Source organism: Sus scrofa, chromosome 14 (assembly GCF_000003025.6).
Source record: "Sus scrofa isolate TJ Tabasco breed Duroc chromosome 14, Sscrofa11.1, whole genome shotgun sequence".
Lineage (NCBI taxonomy): Eukaryota > Metazoa > Chordata > Mammalia > Artiodactyla > Suidae > Sus > Sus scrofa.
Window position 1 is genome coordinate 42096997 of NC_010456.5, and position 26063 is coordinate 42123059.

A 26063-nucleotide genomic window follows, 5' to 3' on the forward strand; every position below is an offset into this window, starting at 1 on the left:
AATTTTTGTTCTCCCACAGACACGATGAGGCGAGTGGTACGGCAGAGCAAGTTTCGGCATGTGTTTGGACAAGCGGTAAAAAATGACCAGTGTTACGATGATATCCGGGTTTCTCGAGTGACCTGGGATAGTTCCTTTTGCGCTGTCAATCCCAGATTTGTCGCCATAATCATAGAAGCTAGTGGGGGAGGAGCGTTCCTTGTGCTCCCTTTGCACAAGGTAAGTAATCTGACTTTCCATCCTCTTAGACACTCTCTGGTAATCTCTGTTTAGTCCGCAATAGATTGATTTTGGAGATTGATAGTTCACTAAGCATTGTGCGATTTCTAGGGTCATTAGACTCTGATGTAACTGAGGTTAAGTTCCACACGCTTTACTAACCACATCAGGTTTTCTCTGACAGAGAATCATTAAACAGAGTGGTGAACTCTTCTGGGCAGGCCCTCAAGGGATGGAAGAGATTCTTATGATGATGCTGTGAGCATGGACAGGCATATTAGTCTTATGATCTGGTTAGTAATCATCCATTTTTCATAAAAATTTTTCTACAAAGTACAGTTTTAAAAACAGTTACATTTTGGAGTTACCTAGTGGCTCAGCAAGTTGACGGTCCGGCGTTGTCACTCCTAGTTACTGCTGTGGGAACCATGTATATCATGGGTGTGGCAAAATAAAAAATATGTTTTTAGGAGTTCCCGTCATGGCTCAGTGGTAACAAACCCAGTTAGTATTCATGAGGAGTTGGGTTTGATCCCTGGTCCTGCTCAGTGGGTTAAGGTTCAGAGTTGCCGTGAGCTCTGGTGTAGGTTGCAGATGTGGCTTGGATCACACATTGCTGTGGCTGTGATGTAGGCTGGCAGCTGCAGGTCCAATTCGACCCCTAGCCTGGAAACTTCCATATGCTGCAGGTGCAGCCCTAAAAAGACCAAAAAAAAAAAAAAGTTTTTAAATGGTCAGAAATTTAAATGGTCAGAAATTTATAAGATTATAAGATACTCTTTTGTGTGTGTGAAGTCAGTGAGGACTGAAATGTTTTTGTTTTTGAATGGTAAATGCGATGAGAGCTCAAGAAAATGTCTACAAACAGTGGAGATTTCAAGTCTGGACAACACTGAGTTTCCCCATAGGATCTGAACAGAGTTAACAAGGGGTGGAAATACAGTGTCTTTACTGAAAGTGGGTCCGTGTGACCTTGAACCTCACTGGGCTTCCTGGTTCTCCCTTTTTCTGACTTTATCCTGCCAGAGAGCCCTCTCCAATATGGAGGAGAAGATAGGAGATGTGTGATTTTTCTGACCATTCTTGACAATTGTAGATGAAAATCTGTACCAGCTTTAACAGGAAATCCCAGAACTGCAAATAATGGGGGGCGGGAAACACAGTAAAGAGAGAGCCTGGAAAGAGTCGTTTTTCTGATTAGCTTTCAGGAGGAAAGTGAGTTTGGTGAGTCCTGAGCCCTAATGATAAGGGCCCAGAACCGGTGAGGATGCAGATGTTGGGTCACGTTACAGCTGTTTCCACTCTGCTGAGAACAGTGGGTCTCCCTGAGTCTGAAACATGCATATTAGGGGCATGTCTCATCATAACAGACCATGTGATACTGAAAGTGGTTGCAGTAATGTGAATTTCTGTCAAAGAATCGTTTCCCATTATATTTTGGTGTTTTTTCCTTAGGAAAACTCTCGCTGGGAAAACTTCCAGTTCTCTTGTACTTTCATTCTCTCAGATGCTCATGACTAACTTGTTTTATTTTAACATCTGATTTGTACCTCCATGACTGGATTGATGTGCTGGTACACAATAGGACCCTCTCTCTACGGAAATGAGAGATGGATGCCTCTGGGGAACAAATCCTATATGTGTTTCCAAACGTACCTTCTTATTGGCAAAGCTGCTGGTCATGTTTAAAGGAGACTTTTCATTAAATTGAGATTAAATTTTCTACTCAAATACTGCTCAAATGTTTTTGCGGCGAAAACCATTAGTTTAGTGGCGAATAATACATCATACAGTTTTAACTGTACTCACCTGCTTTTGGAGTGGGAGTTTGGATTTAATGCTGGGTTTGCATTTGGTCTCCATGACTTTTTAGTTGATTTGTTCTCCAGGAGCAAGGAGCGTGTAGAAACTTGACTTCTCAGTGGTGGGTTTTATGGCACCTAGTTGAGAAGATGCCTCAGCTAGTCAGCGAAGATCGGCCACTGAAGCATCATGATCTCTTTTGGAGTAAAGGAGGGATACCTTTGAGACAATTTTTGCTTAAAAGAAATGGAACAAGTCAATCAAGAAGCCCAAGATACACTTTTATTGGCTAATCTTCTTTTGAGTTCCAACAGTTCTCTTCAAGTTCCACATCGACAGAAGGCTCTGTGATTCTGTCTTTGCTTTTACAAACCATGGGAAACTGAAGAGTTCGTTCGTACTGTTTATGGGAGACCTGAATGCAGTTCCTAAACTAACTGAATCTTATGCTTTGGTTTTCAGTTGCCTTAAGTGGTCTGCACCTAATAAATAGTGCTTTATTTTAGTGCTTTGTTCTCTAAACAGCTGTATAGGAATGAGGATAGAAGAAGTGGCTTCAAAAATTATGTTTGGGAAGTTCCTGTTGTTGCTCAGGGGTAATGAACCCAACTAGTATCCATGAGGACACAGGTTCGATCCCTGGCCTCGTTCACTGGGTTAAGGATCCAGTGTTGCAGTGAGCTGTGGGGTAGGTCGCAGATGCAGCCTGGATCCTGCATTGCTGTGGCTGTTGTGTAGGTGTGCAGTCATAGCTCTGATTTGACCCCTAGCCTGGGAACTTCTATATGCCGCCAGTGTGGCCCTAACAAGAAAAAAAAAGTTTGGATGAAGTGTTGGTTTTTGAAGGCCCCTCCAGAGGCACAGCCTTCTTTCCCAGGCCTATAATACATTCTATGTGGCTTTGCTCCTTAAATAATTTGTGTTGAAGGAGATGACATTGGCATAAACTAAGCCCAGTAGCAGCCATTGGAAGTAAGGTCAATACTTGGGGAAATCGATTTTTATAGTAGACAGATTCACTCAAACTCTGTGTGTTTTTTATACATTAACGTGTGTGTATTGAGCCCTGAGGGTCAGTGTGGCGTCAAGGAAAGAACATGAGTCTGGAAGTTGGGGAGGTGGAAGTCCATTTCTGCTCAGTCACTGACTTGTGGGACATGGTTATGTCACTTTGTCCTTCTGCTCAGCTACTTCTCTGTCTGTAATGTGGGGGACTGTGTATGAAAGTGGTTTCTGCTTGGGCAGGTCTAGATGATCTCAGAAGTACCTCTCATCTCCTGTGGCTCTCAATTTTAACATGATTTCTTCTTTTTTTTTTTCTTTCATCTTTTTAGGGCCACACTTATGGCATATGGAAGTTCCCAGGCTAGGGGTCAGTTGGATCTACAGCTGCTGCTATACCACAGCCCCAGCAACATGGGATCCAAGCCGTGTCTGTAATGTACACCACAGCTCACGGCAGTGCCAGATCCTTAGCCCACGGAGTGAGGCCAGGGATTGAACCCTAGTCCTCATGGGTACTAGTTGGGTTTGTTACTGCTAAGCAGCAAAGGGAACTCCTAACATGATTTCTTTTTTTTTTTTTAGGGCTGCGCCCGTGGCATACGGAGGTTCCCAGGCTAGGGGTTGAATCGGAACTGTAGCCACCAGCTTACACCAGAGCCACAGCAACTCCAGATCCGAGCCACGTCTGAGACCTACACCACAGCTCATGGCAACACCGCATCCTTAACCCACTGAGTGAGGCCAGGGATTGAACTCACAACCTCATGGTTCCTAGTCAGATTCGTTTCCGCTGCGCCATGATGGGAACTCCTAACATGATTTCTAATGCAGCTGGTTTGCTACCCAAAATTCAGCACAGGGTACACTGTTGTTCCATTTTTTCCCTCCTTAGTGCCAACACATGTAACTTTGGGAAGTAGATGCCTTGTATCTTGTAGCTGCTTTTCCACCAAGGGCAAGGCTGAGCCCAGCAAAGAAAAGTGGTCTGTGGCCGCTGCAGACAGTTCTGTGTCTCGGGAACTCTTGAAAGGACCTGCTGTGATGACAGGGCCTAGTGAGGAGCCCTCAAGTGTCAGGTGATATCCCTTTTTCTTCCTCAGACCCTGTCCCTTGACTGCTTACTACTAAGGCTGCTAGAAAATAGGATGATGTGCCACCTTGTTGGGGAACCTACATTTCTGACTGCTTTTTACTGCCCTCTTGATATCTATGACCTTATAATTTTGGTATGGTAAGGAATATTTGAATAAGGATTTACGCTTTTATAGATGATATTTCACTGTTTATTTAATGTGAAATCTTCATTGTTCTTTGCCTGTTCACATGTGATGAGTTGGTTTGATTGTTTAAGTTGAGCGTCTGCTGGATGCCAGCATCTCTGCCCCCCGGAAGCACTGCATCTAGCTGTGCTCACTTTCCTAATCCCCCAGGAGGATGCTGGTACTGAGGTGTTGTCTCCCTTTTAGAAGTGCAGCCTTGAAGGGGAAGGAAAATGAGGACCCCCGGTGAATCCATTCATCCTTAATACAGGCCCCTGCCCTGGAAAAGTGATCCTGCAACTTCAGTGTTTTAGCAACTTTGAAATAGTTCTGTAATGAGGTACTGCTTTCACTTAAAAGCAAAGAAAAACCAAATTCTCACATAACATGAAATGATGCTTGTAATGGAGAGTACAGGAAGTGATGCTCTGGGAGTGTATTGGGCTCCTGTACATGTTGATAGCAGTCTAGGATTTCACTAAACATGAACTTAAGGAGATGAGTTTGGTTTTTAATAACTATCTCAGAGGCTTCTGGTAATGTGTGTGTTGTTGTGTGCCCCCTCCTCCGCCCTTACTTTTTATTTTTTCCTGCTTATGGTCAGCCAGGTCAGTTTTGCTGATGCTTTGGGGGCTTTCTGTCCATATTAATATTGAATATGTGTGTATTGATCTTAAGATGTATTATGACTCTTTCTGAAAGGCTCTCATTTTAAAACATGGCCTTCTGTGAATTTCTCTTCAAAGTTGACCAGCATCAGCAGGAAATAGGACTTACCATTGTAACCTCCTGAGGCTTGTGGCTAGATTCTAGGAGAATCATGGCCTCTCTTTTCCAGGACTTAAAGTTAAAAATGGAAAGAGTAATAGAGACAATTACATTAAAAGGTATACACAGCAAGAGGTAAGCTTAGGAATGAATATATGTTTATTTAAGTATATGGTTTATGAGGTCCCCCCCCCCGAAGGTTTTATTAGAGAAGGTAGGATCTTAAGAGGTCACTGCTAGAGGACTCAGCCCTGAGGTGGGGTGATTCAGATTAGCAGATGTGATTCAGGCATTCTTTTGTAATGCTTCTGTCAAGCTGTGGCATGCCATTCTGTCATGACTTTTCAAGGTGTGGCTTAGTACATTTTCTGGTTCTTTGGTCTTTCAGAGAATGAATAATGCAGTCTTGCTGAATAGAAGTTGGCTTTGTGGTTTTGGCAGTAGGGTTTTTTCCCCCCATAACTGCACAAGCTGCCTTGTCAGGAGCACACAGGTTTTGCCCCCCTGTGCCCTCAACCACGTGTGCACGAGCAAGCCTCTCCTTGTGTAGGAGCCACACTCGTGATGTGGCACTGAGGCACTCCCATTCCTGTTGTGAGTCACGGTGGCTCACACAAACACAGCAGTGTGCATGTGCATGCACATACGCGCACTAGAACTTCAGAAGACCATGAACCTGGAAATCCTAACTTAAGCAAGGGTTGGGAGAGTTGGTTAGAACCCTATGCTCTTGATCTCTTACCATGTGCGTGGATGGAGGGAGGATGCAAATCAGAGGGCTCCATCTTCTTTAAATCGCCTCCTCCCTTCCTCCCTTGACTGTTCTTGCTTTGGAGTTCTGAAGTGATGGCTAATTTCTTTCTCTTTCTCTCTCTCTTTTTTTTTTTTTTTTTTTTTTTTGTCTTTTTAGGGCATGTGGAAGTTCCCAGGCTTGGGGTTGAATTGGAGCTGAAGCTGCCGGCCTACACCACAGTCATAGGTACTCCAGATTGCCGACCTACTGAGCGAGGCCAGGGATCGAACCCACATCCTCATGGATACTAGTTGGTTTTGTTTCTGTTGGGCCACACGGGAACTCCCCTGGTGGCTGATTTCATCTTCCTAGTAATTGCCTTGGAGAGCAGCTCTGCCCTGGGCCACTTTGGGATGGGTGTGGCCAAGTATTTGTTAACCTTTTGGGTCACTGTCTCCTCTCCTTGCTCCGCTGGTGTAGCTGTGCAGTGCCTTCTTATACACAATTATGTTTCTCCCATTTATTTTAGGAACTGTGTTGGGAATATTCGAGAGCTTGCTTTATTTTATGTCTGTGAACTATCATTTCACTCATTTTGTGCTCTTTTTTCAACCGGAGTTTGTGAAAGATTTCAGCCCTACAGAAAATCATTTCAGTGAATATTCTCTAAGTTCTCTTAAGGAGGCATAGCTACACCTTCTTGATGCAGAGGAGAGAAATTAATTCATTACATAAAGTAGCTGCCTTAGGGCATTAGGATTTAACTCTTTCACAGAACTTGGATTGACAAGGGCTGCTTTAGAGTATTTTCCTGTCATATTTATTGAAGAAGAAATTTATTGAGGGAGAAATCTTGGCTCATTTCAGTCAGTGTTCTAAGTGTTGCTGCTGCTTTTTTTTTAGGGCGTCACACACAGCATATGGAGGTTCCCAGGTTAGGGATCAAATCGGAGCTATAGCCACAGCAATGCGGGATCTGAGCCGAGCCTGTGATCTACACCATAGCTCATGGCAAAGCTGGATCCCTACTGAGCAAGGGGATCGAACCTGCATCCTCATGGATACTAGTCTTGATTCTTTTCCACTGAGCCACAGTGGGGACTCTTTAGTGCTGCCTCTTAATGTTTAGTATCCAACTAAGATTTCACGTCTCATGTGCTGAGACAGTCATCCTCTGGGTTTCCTTAGCTGCTTGTCTCAGGCTGCTGGTACCATAGGCTGCATTATAACGTAATTATTTTCTTAGCCACATAACAGATAAAAGGAGAGTGGCTGGAATTAAATGCTCCTGATCTCATTCCCTTGGATTTGGGTGTGTGTAAACTGGGTGGCTATTTGTATGATAGCAACTTGATGAAGCTTTCCCCTCTCACCTTACTCTGCTGTGTGGAAGCCTCCAAGTTGGCCTCCAGTGGTCCTCACCTCCTTGCATTCATGCCATTGTATGGCTCCCTCCCACATTAAATAGGCCAGCCTGTGTAACCACTAGGATATGGAAGAATTGGTGGAGTCTGACTTCTGAGACTAGGTCCTAAGAGCACGTTGGCATCGTCCCCTTTGTTTCTTTTGGAGCCACCATGTGGTAAAGACACTCAGGCAGTGCTAACTTAGCAATAGACAGCCCTAATTTAGCAACCACATGAGTGTGCCCTCTTGAAGGTGGACCCTTCAGCCCCTCTGGCTGCCACCTTGACTCATGAGAACGCTGAGCCAGAACCACTCAGATTAACTACTTTTGAGCTCCTGACCCACAGAAACTGTGTGAGATAAGAAATGTTTATTGTTTCAAGTAGCTAAATTTTAGGGTAGCTTATTAAGCAAGCAATTGATAACTAAAGCATGTCCAGTTGACCCTTGAACAACCAGGGGTTAGGGGCACAGACCCACAGGCACTTGAAAATCTGCATGTAAGTTTACATTTGGCTTTCTCTACCCATGGTTCTGAACCCACAGATTGAAACAACTGTGGATCTTGTAGTATGTATATATTGGGAAATTCTGCATGTAAGTGGACTCCATGTAAGTTCAAACCCATGTTGTTCAAGGGTCAGCCGTATTCTCAGAGTTGCTGCTTGACACATAATGTTAGGCCACACAGTGCATAAATAAAGGAGTGATTCCAAATGACCTAAAAGGCCTTTGGGTAATTTTAAACACTGTTTACATCTCTCCTTTAAAAAAAAACTATATAGATTAATATATACAGATATTTAACATTCTTTAATAAAATTTTCATTTTGAATAATTGAGGGATTGTGTACAGCAGCAAGAGCAGGTTATATTAGATGGCAAGATTTGGTTATTGCACATTCTGTGATACTGTCATAGAAGCTAAAAATGTGTTATAAGGTTATAGTACTTTAAAAAATTACATTAATTCATTCACATACTTATTTCTTGGACATTTGAACAACTGCTCTGTGCCAGGACCTGTGTGAATTCTTGCTCTTATAAAAAGCTTTGCTAACAGTTGACCTCGATTTCTCCAGTGGGGAAATTTGTCTGCTGAAAGGGCACTTACACAGTGATGGGAGCTGAGTTCTAACTGAGGCTTGGAAGTCAAGGAAGGTTCTCTTGGAAGTCAGATTTCTCCTGAGTGAAGAACCAGGGATGAAGCAGAAGAGGAGCCCAGCCATTGCACTAAACTGATGTGTTAGAAGAGGGGCTCTGTTCCCAGCTGGGGCAAGAGCAAGGGAGGAACCACATTCCTCCCTCTTGTGTTGAGATGGCCTTTTCTAGTACTGGGGAAATGGAATGTGTGATGGGAGGAGGACTAGGAGGAGCTATAGGACAGCTTTCTGGTAGAAAAATTACATACATCTTGGCTCTTTTTTTCCTTCACTTCCAGCATAAATAGTGCAAAGTTGGTGTTCGCCTCCACTATGATATGGAGAATAAGCCCTGTTCTGCATTTTAGGATTATTGTTAAAAACTGGGTCCACATAGCATCTTTCCACTGTTTGACCTTCAGGAAAAGGCAGTGACTTCATGTCATAGTCATAAAAATGAGGCTCCAAAGTGACATCACAATGTGCTTGGAGGGTCCCCTTCCTACATGGTGTCTTAGTTTTTGCACACGGTGTGGGGGGGTGCTGTCATACCCCCATTCTACAGTGGCAGAAATTGAAACTCAGACTGAGTGATTGCCCAAAGCCATGAGGTCTTTCGTGGATTAGAACCTAGGTCTCTGAGTCTTTATTTGATTTGTATGTGTATATTTTTCACTAACATTTTTTTCCCCAGTGAGTGAAAGATTTTCTAAAAAATAGAAATCATGGTCTAATTGACACTTAATCCTTTGCATTCTTCCTCTGGGATTAGAAGGCTATTTCATTTTGAATAATTGAGGGATTGTGTATAGCAGCAATCCCAGTGTTTTGTTTAATAACAAAAACACTAGCTTGTCAGGGCTCTGGTTCTGGCAGCTTGGAGAATCGTCTTAAGGTTTAGAAAGTCCTTGGTCTGTAGCCTGCCTCACGAGGAGACAGCAGCAGCGATGGAGTTGCAGCATTTCACATCATTGTGGGCTTCCTCTAAGCACCAGGCGCTGTTCTAAGAAGGGCCTTCTTTCACAGACTGGTTCAAAAGGAATGGCAGTCCCCTGATGGTGCTTTTCTCTGCACCCCGGTCACTGCCAGCACCTGCTGGATTTGCATTGGCTGCACCTCCCCCTTACTGTACGGCTGCTGACAGGCAATTTCCATTCCCACAAATAGCGGTGCTCCATTTTGGACGAGGGTGACAGGGCCTGTAGCCTTTTGTATAGATGGGGACCTTGGGCACAGGGTAGTGGAAGGGGCAGGGGAGTGTATTCCTGCCGGTGTCCTGGTGTGTCCTGGGATGCTCACTCACCGCCTCCTGGAATAGATGCTGTGTGTTGCGCTGAGCACCTTCACTGTCGGTGGTCTGGGCCGGGAAAGGCTGGGGGTGGGCGGTGGAGGGTGCAGGGGGAGGGCACCAGGTGCAGAACAATGACTTCCAAATTATGTCCCGAGCTGCCAGCCCTGCGAGCACTGCACGGCCTCATTACCACATGAAGCACCACAGAAGGGCCTTTTCATCTTCTCCCAGTGGCTGTTTTCCACAGTCTTGCTGGGGGCTGGGGTGGGGAGGGGACACCCTCCTCACCCCAGTTAACAATGGAGCACAAAGTCCTGGCAGGAGGAACCTCACAATGTGCCCTGGAGCTATTTTTGATTCCTGCGAGTGGCTGTGACTCAGAGTGTGCCCTGGCTCCCCCTCCCCTCCCCCCTGCCCTGGGAGATGAGCAGCCGCCTGTCCTTTGTGCGTTTCCTTGGCCGCTTCTGCGGCTGCTGCAGTTCACTGATATGTCCACAGCAGCCGGCCCGCAGGCCTGACAGGGCTCTGACAGTGGTTTTTACCATATATGGCCATCAGAGCACTGGGGCTGTCAGCCGGCCAGGATAATTTCCTTCCTTTGCTTTGATTGGCTGCAAGGCGGCTCAGAGAATGGTGGGATCCGGGAGTGTGTGGTGAAGGGAAGCCACTGAGTCAAGTGCAAAGAACGTTTAACTCTTTCCTGGTTATCCAAGTACACCGGCAAGTGCTGCCAGTTGAAGCCTCAGAGTGTAAACGTGATGATAACCCAAGCGGGGGAAGCAAAGAGCAGGTTTCCGAATACCGATCACTAAAATAGACTTGGTTCAGTGGACAAATTTCTGCCGACCTAGTTTGTCCAGAAGCCTCTTTATAACCATATGTAGAAAATGTTCTGCTCTTCCACATTGAATACGTGCTAGCTGGGGGTGGGAACTGAGCTGAGCCTGGGAGGGAAGGCCAAGTCAGGAGGGCGGGGGCTGGAGCACGTGTTGGCTTTCTCAGAGGAACAGGGACTTGGGTTTCCTTTCTGGCTGAGCTTTAAGTTGTGAGTAAATGATACAGGCTACTGAATTGGGTCTGTGCTCTGGTCTTCCTGCTTGTTTACAACCTCTGCAAGATGTGAGCTGCCTAGGCCATGTAGCCCAAGGCTTTTGCCCAAAGAAAAAAAAATTTTTCTGTCTCTCATGCCCCAGTTCAAGGGAGGTAGTTTTCTTCTGAGGCTTGTGGGTAAAGCAGTGCAGAGCTAGATATTGGGAAGGTAGCTCTGGAGCTTTTCATCATTCACAGGGGTCCCATGGGAGGAATCTCCATTGTCGTTGGAGATGACGCTCAGTCCAAATGGTTAGGCAACCAGTTTCTCTCCTTTTGCATTGGATAGCGAAGGCTTTGTTTTAATTTCCTACATTTTCACTTAGATCCATAGTTCTTTTCGCCGTCTAGCTTTTCTTTTTCTGTTTTTTTTTTTCCTTTCTAGGGCTGTACCCGAGGCATGTGGAATTTCCCAGGCTAAGGCTCCGACTGGAGCTGCAGCTGCCAGCCTACACTACAGCCACAGCAACTCGGGATCTGAGCTGTGTCTGTGACCTACACCACATTTCACAGCAACGCTGAGGCCAAGGATTGAACCTGCATCCTCATGGATACTAGTCGAGTTCTTAACCTGCTGAGCCGTAACAGGAACTCCTAGCTTTTCCTTTCAAGCTGAATTGTATTTTGACTAAGTTGTATCTCGTCTTGGGTTCCTAGTTTTATTTGTTCTCAGACCCAAAAGATCTTATGGAATTAGTCGTCTGCAGTGATGAGGTTTTCTGCTTTATGAATTTTTTTTGTTAGGTCAGGAAATTAGGAAATAGAGCTTCTCCATTTCCTGTTGCATATTTAGGCATGATTAAGGAAATGCCAACTCTTCTACTCTTATGCTTTGTGATAATAAAATATCTATAGTTTTACAGTAACTTCCCTCAAGTTCTTAATGGACTTTTAAAATGGTCTATTCATTGTTAAACCCAGTTTTTAAAGAGGACCTGTGATGCCAAAATGGTTTGCTTGGCATTGTCACTTGTGGCCATAAAGAATGTTCCTTTTGCTCCTAGGCAGGTGAGGTCTCTGCAGAGCCATGCTGCCTCTCCCCGGCAGCTTTAGTTGCTGGCTTACTTTACAGGACCGGGTAACCCAATCTGTGTGTTCTATTCCACAGTACCTCCTCTTACCCTCAAGGTTGGCGTTTCTTGTTGCCTTAAAGTAAAACCTCCTCGGGATGTTTTATTCCTTCATCTAGAGCTGTTACTTTCAGTGACCGGCCTGTCAGCAGGTCCTGGACTGTGAGCATCAGTCTTCCTGGTCCCACAATCACAGTCACTATAGCTCCTCCCCATGGAGGAGCAGGGCCTAAGGAGACTTCAGTGAAACATGTATCCACATAAATACACTGTTCCAAGAAAAAGGAAGTTGGAAAAAAGGAAAACCCACTTCAATAGATATCCTTTTTTTATTCCTTTGAACTCTGTGCAGTGTGAATGGAGCCCTTATGCCCAGGCTGCAAATTTTTCCTTTGCTTCCGAGCACATGTTTGACTTGCCATTTTCCTTGCTGAGAGTTCAAGAGCTCTCACTGTGTTACTCCAAGGCCAGTAATGAGTTACTATCTGTGACTGTGAAAAGATCTTTTAATGTATGGACAGTGTGATAAAGCTGTTGAACTTTGGACACACCAAGTGATTTTGATCAGCCTCCCCCTCCCCCAATGAAAACTTATAGAAATATTAAGTAGAGATGAGCAGTCTGGGGGAAAAAGTCTTTGTTCCTTGAGTCAAGATGGGGAAGGGGCTGTTTGGGCCTTCCATCTGAGGGTGGTGTATCCAGTCTGGATAATAAGCACAGATTATAATAATGGATTATAAAGTGGCTGAAAAAAAAGACTGCAGGTTAGAGTTTGGGAGAAAGGTCCTGGGAGCTGCCTGTGCTGGACTGGCTAAGGGAGACAGCCTAGGAAGCAGTCAGAGCCCAGTGCCCAGGGACAGTTTGTGCTGCTACGACTGAGCTCCAGAAAGTAGACTAGGAAAACCCTATATGTGGAACACCTGAGCATCTTAGAGGGAATACTGGATTTGACTGATGAAATTAGTGAGCATTACTTTTTGACACCATGGGAGTTTTTAACTTTGTGGAAACATATGTCAGTCATGAGACGGAATAAGCCTGCCAGCTAAAGTGTTGTGTGGCTTTGACCAAATGTTGCTTTTGGAAGGAATCAATAATGGTTGGATCAATACTCCTTGGCATCAGTTTGCTAGCATCTTCAGCTAATGTTGAACAAGTTAATGGGTGTATCGAAAACAATTACCATGCAAGGGTCAGTCTTCCATTAAGAAGCAATCATTCTGAATGATTGATGCAAAGATCATATTGGAAGCATCCCCGTGTTGTATTTTGAAACTCTGGGAGGGTGAAAATGTCTGCTGCTACACCTAATACACCATTAGCTCCCTAGAAAACACATCCCAGAGTGGAACTCCTTTATGGAGACATCTGTGAGATTGATGTACATATCTGTTTATATATAAGAGATTTTTTTTTTTGATTGCATGGCGTGTAGGATGAGTGCACTTCTTAAACATGGATTTCTTTTTGAAAAGGGGCAAATAAGTAAGATATACTGTTAGATGTATGTGGAAGCAATTGTGATTTCCTATTGAAACTAATGGGAAATACTTTTACAACTGGAAATATAATTTCATAAGAGTTACATGGAATTTTGTATGCATAAGGAGGAATGTTAAAATTGCAAACATTCCTTCTTAGAGCAGTTATATAAAAATATGTATTTACTGTTGCTTAAATTTTAATTTTTTTTTTTACTTCCCCTCCCAGAAAAAGTCTGTAGGAGGGAAGTATTGCCTACCTGTAGGTTTAGTTGAAGCATCCGTAGTCTCTGGGAGCTCTTGCTGAGTCTTTCGGCTACTATGAAATTTTTGAGGACTTACCCAAACCCAAACGAGATGATAGTGCTGGTGTCTAGGTGGTTTCCCACCACCATGAGGGCTGCTGGCTGGAACGTGTCAAAGCCATCAGCCTCAGTTTGGGCTGCCACATGGAAATTGTGCTGTCACGCGTCCCCCTCGTGCCAGCGCTACATACACTTTGGAGACTGAATTTTCGCTGAGGCTGATGTTGCTGGGCCTCCACCAGCAGGCAATGGGATCTTTCATATAATAATAATAATCCATAAGCCAATGCCTTGACCTCTTTCCCTGATGTCCCTCAAGTGTATGAACGAGGGTCTTGGCTAAAGCCTTTGGGAACCTTGGCGTTGGTCACTTGCGCCACTAGACTTGCTGGTAATTCTTATCACGTGGAGTTTTAACAAGAGAGGTACAATAAAATGCTCTGCTGGCATGTGATTAACTCGTAGGTAAGCGATACATTTAAATAATTATTTAAAGCAGGAAGTCTAAATGTCTGACTGGCTATTCTCAGCTGAACTTTAAATTCCATGCTAGCAGAGTAGTATTCTAGACGATGTAACTAATGTGACACATCCTTAATGAAACAGTGGACTGATTTGTTAGTAAATGAAATTATTCTATATATAAGCCTTGGGAAATTGATGAGTAGTTCCTAAAATAAATCACTGTTTAGTCAAGGAAGATACTTAAAAGCTATTATTAAGTTCTTGTCAATCTTCCATCCTTAGTATTTGTTTAAATTTGCTGCTTAGACGCACAGGTAAGCGGTGTTGTCATCATGACTTGCAGTGATGTCTTTCTAAATGGTCCTTCACAATCTAGAATTAGACATGGTTCCTTGGTTTATTCACTGGATGGTAAATGAGGATGTGTCATGATTATGAATGAGAAATGCATTCTCTTTTGATCCCAGCGCAAAGTAACTTCCAGAAATGATGTGCCCTCATCCTTACCATATAAGGTCATTATTATATGGTTTCCTTCAGTTTCCATGGACTTGAACTCTCAGCAGTTTATAATTGCTCAGCTCCGCCCTTTTAAAGATACATACGGGGTGAAATATGATGCTGTGCTTTTGATTAGATTTTGTTATGGCTAAGAAGCTATTTGGAGGTACAAGCTCTTGTCATCAAGGCAGCTGATACTAGACTGGGTGTTGAGAATATTTTCCATGTAAAACCATCAGTGTGCATTTAAAATGGCAGTTTTTCTCACATTTTCTTTCTTTTCTATCTCTCTCTCTGTTTTTTGGCCACGCCTGCAGCATGTGGAAGTTCCTGGGCCAGGGATCAAACCTGTACCATGGCGGCCACCCGAACTGGTACACTGACAACACCAGATCCCTAACCTGTTATGCCACAAAGAAACTCCTTTTTTTCCCCCTTTTTTGAGAAGAGTTTGCATCAATAGTTATAAGTCACATAGGCTTGAGGTTCTCTTCCTCGTACTGTATGAAGGTAGTACCTTCCTTATGTAATGAGTTTGGCAATGTGTCTGTTTTCTCTTTGCTGGGAACTTTGGTTTGAGATGATTTCTTCCTTGAATGTTTGGTAAAACTCATCTGTAAAACCCACTGGGCCTATTATTTTTGGTATTTAGTGATTGATCGATTGATTGATAAGGGGGACGGTGATGTGTGGAGTTACGGTACTGGCTCTTTTATGGTTATGGGTCTCTTTAGGTTTTCTACTTATTGAAAAGGCTTTGATACATTATGTGTTTTCTAGGAGGTTCCTTATTTCATCTGGAATTTTAAGATTTGTTTTAGCGGGGAGTTCCCGTTGTGGCGCAGTGGTTAACGAATCCGACTAGGAACCATGAGGTTGCGGGTTCGGTCCCTGCCCTTGCTCAGTGGGTTAACGATCTGGTGTTGCCGTGAGCTGTGGTGTAGGTTGCAGACGCGGCTCGGATCCTGCGTTGCTGTGGCTCTGGCGTAGGCCGGTGGCTACAGTTCCAATTCAACCCCTAGCCTGGGAACCTCCATATGCCGTGGGAGCGGCCCCAAAGAAATAGCAAAAAGACAAAAAAAAAAAAAAAAAAAAGATTTGTTTTAGCTATTGCTCACAAGTTTTTAGTTTATATTTTTCTATTAGTTTTTAATTGTGTTGCATTGTACTCAGAACATGCTCTATAGAATATTGATTCCTTGGTAGTTTTTGAGATTTCCTTTGTGGTGCCCTAGTTGTTTACAAAAATAAGTGTTTAGTATGTGCTTGGGGGGGAGAAATGTGTGTTTTAAAATGTTGACTACAAGATTGTGTATATCCATTAGATCAAGCTTGTTACTTTTGTTAAAGGTGTTTGTATTTATACTGATTTTTGTCTCTTTGATCTCTTAAATCTTTATTAATATCTCTTAAGATTATGGTTGTGTCATTTCCTCCTAGTTCTGTCAGTTTCTGCCTTATTTTGAAGCTGTGTATCTAGACGTGTTAAAGTTCATAGTGACTATAGCTTTCCCCTGAATCGTTTCTTTAAATGCTTTTAAAATGCATTTCACCTTAAAACCTATTTGTTCTAGTATAGCCACCTGGTATATATTTTTATATCCTCTCCTTTTTAAATGTGTCTTGTGGCTGGTTTTAATCTGACCTGAAACACCTTGTCTTTTAGCTGATGAGTTGAAGTCATTCGTATTTACCACAATTTGTGATTTATGATTGGTTTTATTTCCGCCATCTTATTTGTGTTTTCTAATGTTCGTGGTTTCCTTGCCTTTTTTTGTCTTTATTTCCTCTTTCTCTTAGATTGCATGAGTTTTTGTTTGTTTTTTGCGTGTTTTTTTTTTAGACTAGAATGTAGTTTTTCATATAATTTAAAACATTTTAGAAATACTCTCTAGCACATGTTAAAAAAATTGAATGGATTTAAAGCCTTTTAGTAGTGATAATATCACTTAAAAGTTAGTTTCACAAAATTTCAGACCTACCTTGCATGAGTTTTTTAATTCTACTAGCCTCCCTCCCACTCCATATACCTTTTGGAAGTTATATATTCTCTTTTAGTGTTTACCCTTTAACTTTAACATACTTACATGACTTAAAGTCTAAAACGCGCCAAGTTTTCTGCCTTTTTCTAGAGAAGGGCACTGAGACCTTTGAACACTGCTCATGTCTTTCTTACATGTTGTTATCGTTTAGTATTTTAGGTCTGCCTGATGTGTATTCCAGTTAGTCATGATTACTACTGTTCTGCACAGTCAGTGCCTATTTACATTTACCACAGTCACCAGGTACCTTTGCTCACTGCTTGTTTTGACATCCCAGTTCTTCCTTCTAGTTCATGTTCTCTCCCTGAAATAAATCCTTGAACTTTAATTAGAAATTAAATTTGAATTTCTTTGACATAAGTCTAAGAACTTAATTCTTTGAGTAAGAGTTTTTTTTTTTTTTTTTTTTCTTTTTCTTTTTTGGCCACACCTGAGGCATATGGAAGTTCCCAGGCCAGGGGTCAAATCTGAGCCACAGCTACAGCCTACATTACAGCTGCGGAAGCATGGGATCTTTAACCCACTGCATGGGGCCAGGGATCAAACCAGCACCACCATAGGAACTGCTGTGCCACAGCAGTAACTCCAGTAAGAGGCTTTTTTTTTGGTGTTTTTTGGGCCACACCCACTGCATATGGAATATGGAAGTTCCCAGGCTAGGGATGAATCAGAGCTGCAGCTGCCAGCCTACACCACAGCCACAGAAACTCCAGATCTGAGCTGAGTCTGCAACCTGTGCTACAGCTTGTGGCAACTGAGGATCCTTAACTCACTGAGTGAGGCCAGCGATTGAACCCTAGTCCTCATGGATACCAGTCTGGTTCATTTCCTCTAAGCCATAACAGGAACTTCCAGTACGAGTCTTTAAACAGTAAATTTTCTGTATCTTTTTGTTTACAATGTCTTTTTTTCCCCATCATTTTTTTCCTTCCTTTTTTTTGCCTGCGTCCATGGCATGTGAAAGTTCTCAGGCCAGGGATTGAAACTGTGCCACAGCAGCAACCCAAGCTGTTGCAGTGACAATGCTGGATCCTTAACCTGCTGTGCTACAAGAGAAATCCTAGGCCATCACTTTTGAATGATAGTTTATGTGCATATAGAATGCACAGGTAGTTATTTTTCTTAGCATTTCCGAGATATTTTCCCATGTCTTTGTTTCTGTTCTTGCTTTTGAGAAGTCTGCCCACATTTAGTCATTACTCTCTCTCTAGGTGATCTGTCTTTTCTCTATGGCTGCTTTTGTTTGAGATTTTTTTTATTTTTTAGGTGTTCTGAGTTGCACTAAGATGTGAATAGATGTGGATTTATCTTTACTTATTTTTCTTGGGACTCATGTCTGATTCGTACCTTTAGTTAAACCTGGCAACCCCTTTGCTCTCATCTCTTCAGTTTTTGCCTTTTCTGTTCTCTCCTTCTGTAATATCTGTTGAAATATGTATCAGACCTCTCGCCCTGGCCTTCGTGTCCCAGAATATTTTGGGGGTTTTTTGGCTGCACCCGAGGCAAGTTCACAGGTCAGGGATCAACCCTGTGCCTCTGCAGTGACTGGAGCCGCTGCAGTAACAACACCGGATCTTTAACCCACAGCACCACAGGGAACTCCTCCCAATGTTTTAAATAATGAAATATCACACATTCAAAAGAGTATATCTATAGTTTAAATAATACATAATATAATAATAGTATTAGAAAACACTCTTGAGACCATTACCTGGGGTAGATGCTTCAGGGGAGGAGTACTCACAGGGTCTTTTTGAGAATACAAAAAGGGAATTTGGTGAAAGCAGCTGGCTTAGTAGGTGCTTAGTAGAAATTCCTTCTTTAAGGACAGATAGGGTCAGGGATGTTGCTAGAGTAGGTCCTGGCGGTTGTTAAATTTTGGGTAACATTTATCGAGTTCTTCAAGTGTGAGGACAGTACCAAGTGCTTTTCTTTGTTATCTCAATTAATCCTGGATTTGAACCCCCCATCAGCTCTTGAAGAAAGAACTCTATTGTTCTTGTTTCTTGGGTGAGGAACTGAGGTTGCTAGATGCAAGAATTTGGCCAGAGTTTCAGAGCAAGAAAGTGGCGGAGCCCCAGCTCCAGCCCAGGTAGTCTGGTCCCTGACAAGGTACTTCTCAGCCTGCCAGTGACCCATGTGGCTTCTCATATAACACTTAGATTTTGTGTTTCTTCCTTGCTGTCTTCTTTTAGGAGTTCCTTTTTTGTGTGTGTGATGCAATACAGGAGACCCAAACTCTGGGTTTAAATAGTTTTGCAAGAGAAAGGAAGAGTATGTGAAAAAACCCAGGCCTCAGGTCCATCTTCACACCTCACTTAAGAACTCAGCTTTCTCAGCAGAAAATCTTCCCAAAGACTCTAACCCCCGCCCCCATCGCTTGGTTGAATGTCCCTCTTCTGTGTTCCTGCTGCCCCAGCCCTGTCCTGGTGCTGCGTATCTCCTGGTGTGCTGTACCTGGAACTTTAAATGGACTGTGGGCTGCCCTGCTCACTTCTGTGTCACCAACACTTAGCTTATTGTCTGGCCCATGAGAGTTCACAGGTAACACATATTTGTAATTCTTAATGATGGAGTAAGTTAAAGTTATGCTGGAAGAACTAATAATAAGTGCCTAATTTTCACTTAGTACTTACTATATTCCAGGTACTGTAATTAATTTTTTATGTACCTTATACAGATCATTATAATGCTAAGTTATGATATACCTCACTTCTCATTTACTCTTCACAGTAATCCTAGGAGGTAAATATTAGTGTTACTCATTTTATGGGTGACGAGCTGAAGCCTAGAGAGATCACTTGTCTGAGATCACAAGCTGTTTATGCAAGAGAACCTGGGTTTGAATCCATATCTGTCTGACTATGGGGCCTGTGGTTTTGGACTTTAGCACACTGCTTTGCTGGAGATTTCCACAGTCAAGTCCAAGTCAGAATTTACTGATCTTGAAAAATTTCCAAGAAGCCAGCCCCTACAACTGGCCATAATGGGAGAGTAGCAACAACCAAAAAATGGTTCAGTTTTGCATTATAGCAATTCCTTTTTCACCTGCATTTATCACCTGTAGAACCTCAGCATGGACTGGCGTGACCCTTTTAAAAAAGAGGCTTTTGTACACCTTTGTTGTAATAGCATTTGTCTTAGTTAACACAAAATTGATCTCATAAGCCAGATTGGTTTCTTAGGTTCAGATGTATGACATGAGCAAATTGTGATGGCTGCTTGTGACCAACATTAAAAATTGTATTCTTGGGAGTTCCCGTCGTGGCGCAGTGGTTAACGAATCCGACTAGGAACCATGAGGTTGCGGGTTCGGTCCCTGCCCTTGCTCAGTGGGTTAATGATCCAGCGTTGCCGTGAGCTGTGGTGTAGGTCACAGACGCGGCTCGGATCCCGCGTTGCTGTGGCTCTGGCGTAGGTTGGTGGCTACAGCTCCGATTCAACCCCTGGCCTGGGAACCTTCATATGCCGAGGGAGCAGCCCAAGAAATAGCAACAACAACAACAACAACAAAAAGACAAAAGACAAAAAAAAAAAAAAATTGTATTCTTGGAGTTCCCTCTGTGGCACAGAAGGTTAAAGATCTGGCATTGTCTCTGCAGTAGCACAGGTTTGATCCCTGGCCCGGCACAGTGGGTTAAAGATCTGGTATTGCCACTGGGGGTAGGTTGCAGCTGCAGCTTGGATTTAATCCCTGACCAAGGAACTTTTGTATGCCCCAGGTGCAGTCATAAATTTAAAAAAAAAAATTGTATTCTTAATGAGATGTGGAACTGGGTAGTAGTTAAGATCTGAGGTGGTTAATTAGAAAGCTTGGCTGGCATTTCTGTTGATTGAAGGCAGCAGAATGACTGAGTCATTAAAAAGTACTATGTCTTCAGCCACTAAGCAGTGGTTAAAGCTTTTCTTTTTATTATCTTAAACTTTGCTTGCTCACAGTGCCATGCGCTTCCAGAACAGTTAATTTATATGTTCAAGGGTGTTAGCTTACTATGTTAAAGGTTATATTTTCCATTTTGAATAATACCAAGTTTGGTTTTTTTAAACAGTAAAAGCGCACCTATAATTTACACTTTGTTATTGTTAGAATTGTATTTTGGTAAAAAGACTCTTGTATTCTCTTTCGCCGTGTCTGTTAATGCTGTTGATTAAAAAAGTCTTTGTGGTTCTGGAAATTTAGAGCCTCAATTTGATGGTATGTCCGTGGTAGTAACTGTTTCTAGAAAGGCAGGTTGATGTAAAATTACCATTTGACCTTGGCCGATGTGAACATCATCATATGTAGATTGTTGAGAGTGTGGGGTAGAAGTAATGAAGGAGAAATGGGCCTGAGAAAACGTACATTCTCTGTGGTGTTGGTGTTACGTAACAGATCTGTTTCTCTCTCCTTTTAGACTGGTCGGATCGACAAGTCCTACCCTACAGTATGTGGCCACACAGGACCGGTGCTGGACATAGACTGGTGCCCACATAATGATCAGGTCATTGCCAGCGGTTCAGAGGACTGCACAGTTATGGTAAGTCCCTTGAGTGTGGTAGGCCCATAGGCCAGCGAGACTTTCAAAGAGGAGTGGCCTTGAAATGCAAAAAATAAAAATTAAAAAAAAAAATTAGTACTTTTGATCGTCCATTGGATTATACAAGAATTTAGCAACATTCAGGTTAACAGGAAACCAGCCGTTTTACAAGCCCCTATATAAAGAAGTGGTCCTCTGTGTGCTTTTTTTCTTTGCCTTTTTTTTTTTTTCTTTTATTTATTTATTTTTTTGTCTTTTTGCCATTTCTTGGGCCGCTCCCACGGCATATGGAGGTTCCCAGGCTAGGGGTCGAATCAGAGCTACAGCTGCCAGCCTACGCCAGAGCCACAGCAACGCAGGATCCGAGCCGCGTCTGTGACCTACACCACAGCTCACGGCAACGCCAGATGGTTAACCCACTGAGCAAGGGCAGGAATCGAACCCGCAACCTCATGGTTCCTAGTCGGATTCATTAACCACTGTGCCACGACGGGAACTCCCTCTTCTTTTGGATGAATGTGTGTGTGCATGCGTGCCTGTGTGCAGTTGACCCATCTGCTTGGTGAGAAGAATTTAGGAAAAGTAAAACGACTTTACAGTAATTCTGTAATTGGATCACTTGTTCTTCCTTATCCCAAAAAAAGGAGAGAAAAAATTGCTAGCATGAATTTGCACATTACAGTGAAACAATATCAAAGGTTATACAGATAAATGGGATATGAAACAGATATTGAGCGATAGTAGAGTTTCAGCAAGTGCTAATTTCCAAGCTAATGTCTAGTGGGCCCCGGTTAAGAAAGTCTTTTTTATGCAGCTGTACAGACAACCAACTTGAAAGAGTTTTATTTATTTATTTATTTATTATTTTTGTCTTTTTGCCTTTTTCTAGGGCCGCTCCTTCGGCATGTGGAGGTTCCCAGACTAGGGGTCTAATTGGAGCTACAGCTGCCAGCCTAGGCCAGAGCCACAGCAACTTGGGATCTGAGCCGCATCGGCGACCTACACCACAGCTCACGGCAATGCCGGATCCTTAACCCACTGAGCAAGGGCAGGGATCAAACCCGCAACCTCGCGGTTCCTAGTTGGATTTGTTAACTACTGCGCCACGACAGGAACTCCTGAAAGAGTTTTAAAGTTAAGTTCTTTACATTCCCTAGTTTAGATTCCAAAAGTGGGTTGTGTATGAAACCAGGCTTTGGGGTACCTGTGAAGTTATAGCTTCCTGTCCTTAGTTATGTTCTTAGCTTTCACATGTAGTTATGGGTTTGGATCCATTGTTAATCTTCGCCCCACACCCGTTGGAAAGGTTGGGCATGAGTTCTGAAGTCCATCCTAGCGTGAGGGACGGTCGTCCCCGTCACATTACAGGCACACTCACCCTCTGCAGGTGTAGAGCCAGGAGCACCACACTGCTATTGTTGCCCTCTCCGTTTTCTGTGCACTGAACCAGACTCAGAAACATTGTTTGGAAGACTTTATTAATTAAAATTGTTTTACATGAACACACATTAATTCCTGAACTGTGTGTGCCACTTAAACATTTACCCATTTTTCCTCATGGACTTTTGGCTGAGGATAACTCCTCCTGTGATCTCATGATTTTGGCAGCCAAAGCGTATTAAAAAAATATGCTGCTATTAAAAGGAATTGTTCCATTTAACATGCCTTGCTAAGTTGATCATTTTAATGACAACAGACACATTTTGCTCAGGGAAAGGAACAGTATTTAGACCTGATGCCAAAATCTTAAACTAAGTGTCCTAACCTTTCTTGGAGAAGCGGGTTTGATCCATCCCTCCCCATCTTCAGCATTATCGGTCCTGTTGCTCTTTTTTAAAAAAATCTTCATGTTATAAAACACACTGAACAAATTTTTAAGTGAATTCATTTAAATGGAAAAGTAAATTAAGAGATTTATTGCAGGGTGAACACCCGGTTGCCGCCACCCTAGGTCAAGAAGTGGAACTTTCCCAGCCTTCCCAGACTCTTCCCTGTGCCCCATCCCAGTCCCCAGCTGTCCCTCCCTCCACTCACTTCCTTGCCTTTCTTTGTGGTTTTAATCACTCAAGTGTGTGTCTCTAGATGGCTTATTCTTCCAAGTTTTAAAAAATTGGTGTGTCTTTCAAGTCTTTTTTAATCTACAGGTTCCTCCTCCATCCTTTTCTTATTGAAGGAGCCTGACCTTTGCCCTGTACCTTCAGATTTTGCTGATTGCAGCCTCATGATCCAGTTCATCATGCTCCCCTGTCTTTCACATTCCCTCAAGTTGGCAACTGGGTCCTGGAGTGTGAATAAATTCAGATTCTGGGCGTTTTCCGTCGTGACTCACTGGGTTAAGAACCTGGCACAGTGTCCATGAGGATTTGATCCCTGGCCTCTTCTCAGCAGGTTAAGGATCCAGCATTGCCTCAAGCTGCAGTGAAGGTCTTAGATGCAGCTCAGATCCATTGTTGCTGTGGCTCTGGTATAGGCTGGCAGCTGCAGCTCCCATTCAGCCCCTAGCCCAGGAACTTCCATATGCTGCAGGTACAGCCATGAAAAGAAAAGAAGAGAAAAAAATAAATAAATTCAGATTCCATCCCTTTGACAAAAGCTCATGCTCTGGTCTCCCTCAGGAGGTACCTGGTGTCAAGATGCCTCGCTTTTGCTCTTTTGTGGTTTGTGCAGCAGTTGATATCCAGCACCTAGGTCCAGCAGTTCTTCTTCTTTTTTTTTTTTTCTGTCTTTTCTAGGGCCACTCCCGCAGCATATGGAGGTTCCTAGGCTAGGGGTCTAATTGGAGCTGTAGCCGCTGGCCTACACCACAGCCACAGCAACGCCAGATCCGAGCCAAGTCTGCAACTTACACCACAGCTCACGGCAACGCTGGATCGTCAGCCCACTGAGCAAGGCCAAGGATCAAACCTGCAACCTCATGGTTCCTAGTCGGATTCATTAACCACTGTGCCACGATGGGAACTCCAAGGTCCAGCAGTTTTTTAGGGCTCTCAAAATGATGACATTGAACTCATGGATTTGCATGTATTTCATGGATTTTGATCCATTACAATTCTTCTCTCCAACTTCAGGTATCCAGTCTTTGTTAATGGGAACATCTTCGAGGTGCCCAAGTCCTTCTGCCATGACCCTGCTTGTTTCTGTTGTTCCATGCTCTTCGGAATGTCCCAGGCCCATCTTGAACATCTTCTGGCCCCACACCTCAAATCAGCCATGTCTCTCAGAAATTCTGCTTTCTTTTAATGGAAAATGGAATTTCTAGATTACTGTCTGGGTGCTTCAGGATGTTCACTGTTACTGTGCAGTGAATTCAGCTAGATACATATGTATTTCAAGATATAATACCTCATGACTTCATCTTAATCTTTGCAGTTCACATTCTGGACTATAGACTTTTTACCTTACTTCTTTAATAATACTTCTCTGTCTCCTTTCTTCCAGACAAAGAAACCTAGTTCTGAAGGACTTGGGATGAATTAGAATATCCTAATCTATCTCGTTGGTGTTTTCACAGTATACGTACAATAGCCTCACACTCCAAAGACCAGTACTATCACTGCCATCATGATTACTGAAAGCATATTTATTTATTTATTTAGCTTTTGCTTTTTAGGGCCACACCCGAGGCATATGGAGGTTCCCAGGCTAGGGGTTGAATTGGAGCTCTAGCCGCTGGCCTACTCCACAGCCACAGCAATGCCAGATCCGAGCTACGTCTGCGACCCACACCACAGCTCACGGCAACACCGGATCCTTAACCTACTGAGTGAGGCCAGGGATCAAACCCAAAACCTCATGGTTTCTAGTCAGATTTGTTTCTGCTGCGCCACAACAGGAACTCCCCTATTTTTTTTTTTTTTCTTGATTTCTACCACCTTTTGAGTTTTCCCAAGTACTGATTTGTAATGTTTCCTGTTTTGTATTGTTTTCTTAATAATATTTTTAAACTTGTTTTGTAACTTGTATGGTAGTTTTCATCTTTTTTTGGAGCTGGACTTAGGACACTGGCCCCCCCCGCCACCGCCCCGATTCTTATTTTGTCTATAGAGCTGTTCTTCTGTACCTTATCCTCTTTTGGGGGGGGGAACTTTGACTTTCCCTCCCCCTTGTTTATATGTGAATTTAGTTTTCCTGGGCTTCAGAGGATGGCTTGGTTTCATACACCTGTTTCAGCTTCACAAGGCTCCCTCTTCACAGGGCTCCCTCTTCTGTCTTTTTTAGGTACTATGTCAGAAACATGGTGGCTTGCTCTCTGAGGTTTCCTGACCAGTTTTTATTTGGCCTCAGATTCCTTTGTCCATCTTCTGTCCTCCTCTGGATTGATTCCCTTTCTTGGGCTTCTTCTCAGTGTCAGCCTGTCTCAGTAGGGAGCCCTCTCTGGTTGGTTTCTGGAGGCCTGGGGTCTGGATTGGTCCAGCCCCTTCAGACCTTTTTTATTTCAGGACCCTGTTCTCACCTGCTGTTGAAGAAGGCAAATACCTGGTTTTCATCGTGGTCGCGTATTGTCCTGCTCTTCTCCGGTCTGTGGGGCACCCTGTCGCTGCTCCATGACTTTTTTACACAGAGGCCAATAGCACACGGGTCATGTGGCTGTTGGTGGTTTTCCTTCACCCAGTTGCTTCTGGGTTATCACCAGTTTTGTGTAAATATTGTTCCTGTGTTTTTGTTTGTTATCTGCCTGTCCTGTGTTTTTATTGGGGGAATTGGGAAGATTCTCAAACTGTGCTGCCACTCACACCACCATCTACCCAGAATCCTCTACTGTTGCCCCTTTATTGGTATTGCCAGTGAACATTTTGTAAATTCAGTCACACTTTGGGATGAATCTTTCTCCTAGTTTTTTTTTTTAAGCCCTTAAGTATGGCGCTGATATTTTAATCACATATGTCCTGAAATCTTTTGTTATTAATATTGGGGTAATTACAAAAACTTTAATAACCCAGCAGTTGAAACAAATTTTTTTTTCTTT

General features: G+C 43.2%; 1 protein-coding gene across 2 annotated transcripts in view; it reads left to right on the forward strand.

The window, feature by feature from the left end:
- The window catches only part of CORO1C (coronin 1C), an 82663-nt gene that overhangs the window by 34529 nt on the left and 22071 nt on the right, over positions 1-26063 (forward strand). For both annotated transcript variants that reach the window (XM_005670752.3, XM_001929345.6), the window contains exons 2-3: positions 20-219; positions 20975-21097. In XM_005670752.3, coding sequence (XP_005670809.2) covers positions 25-219; positions 20975-21097 — 318 coding nt within the window. In that variant the 5' untranslated portion in view covers positions 20-24. The remainder of the gene's footprint in view (positions 1-19; positions 220-20974; positions 21098-26063) is intronic.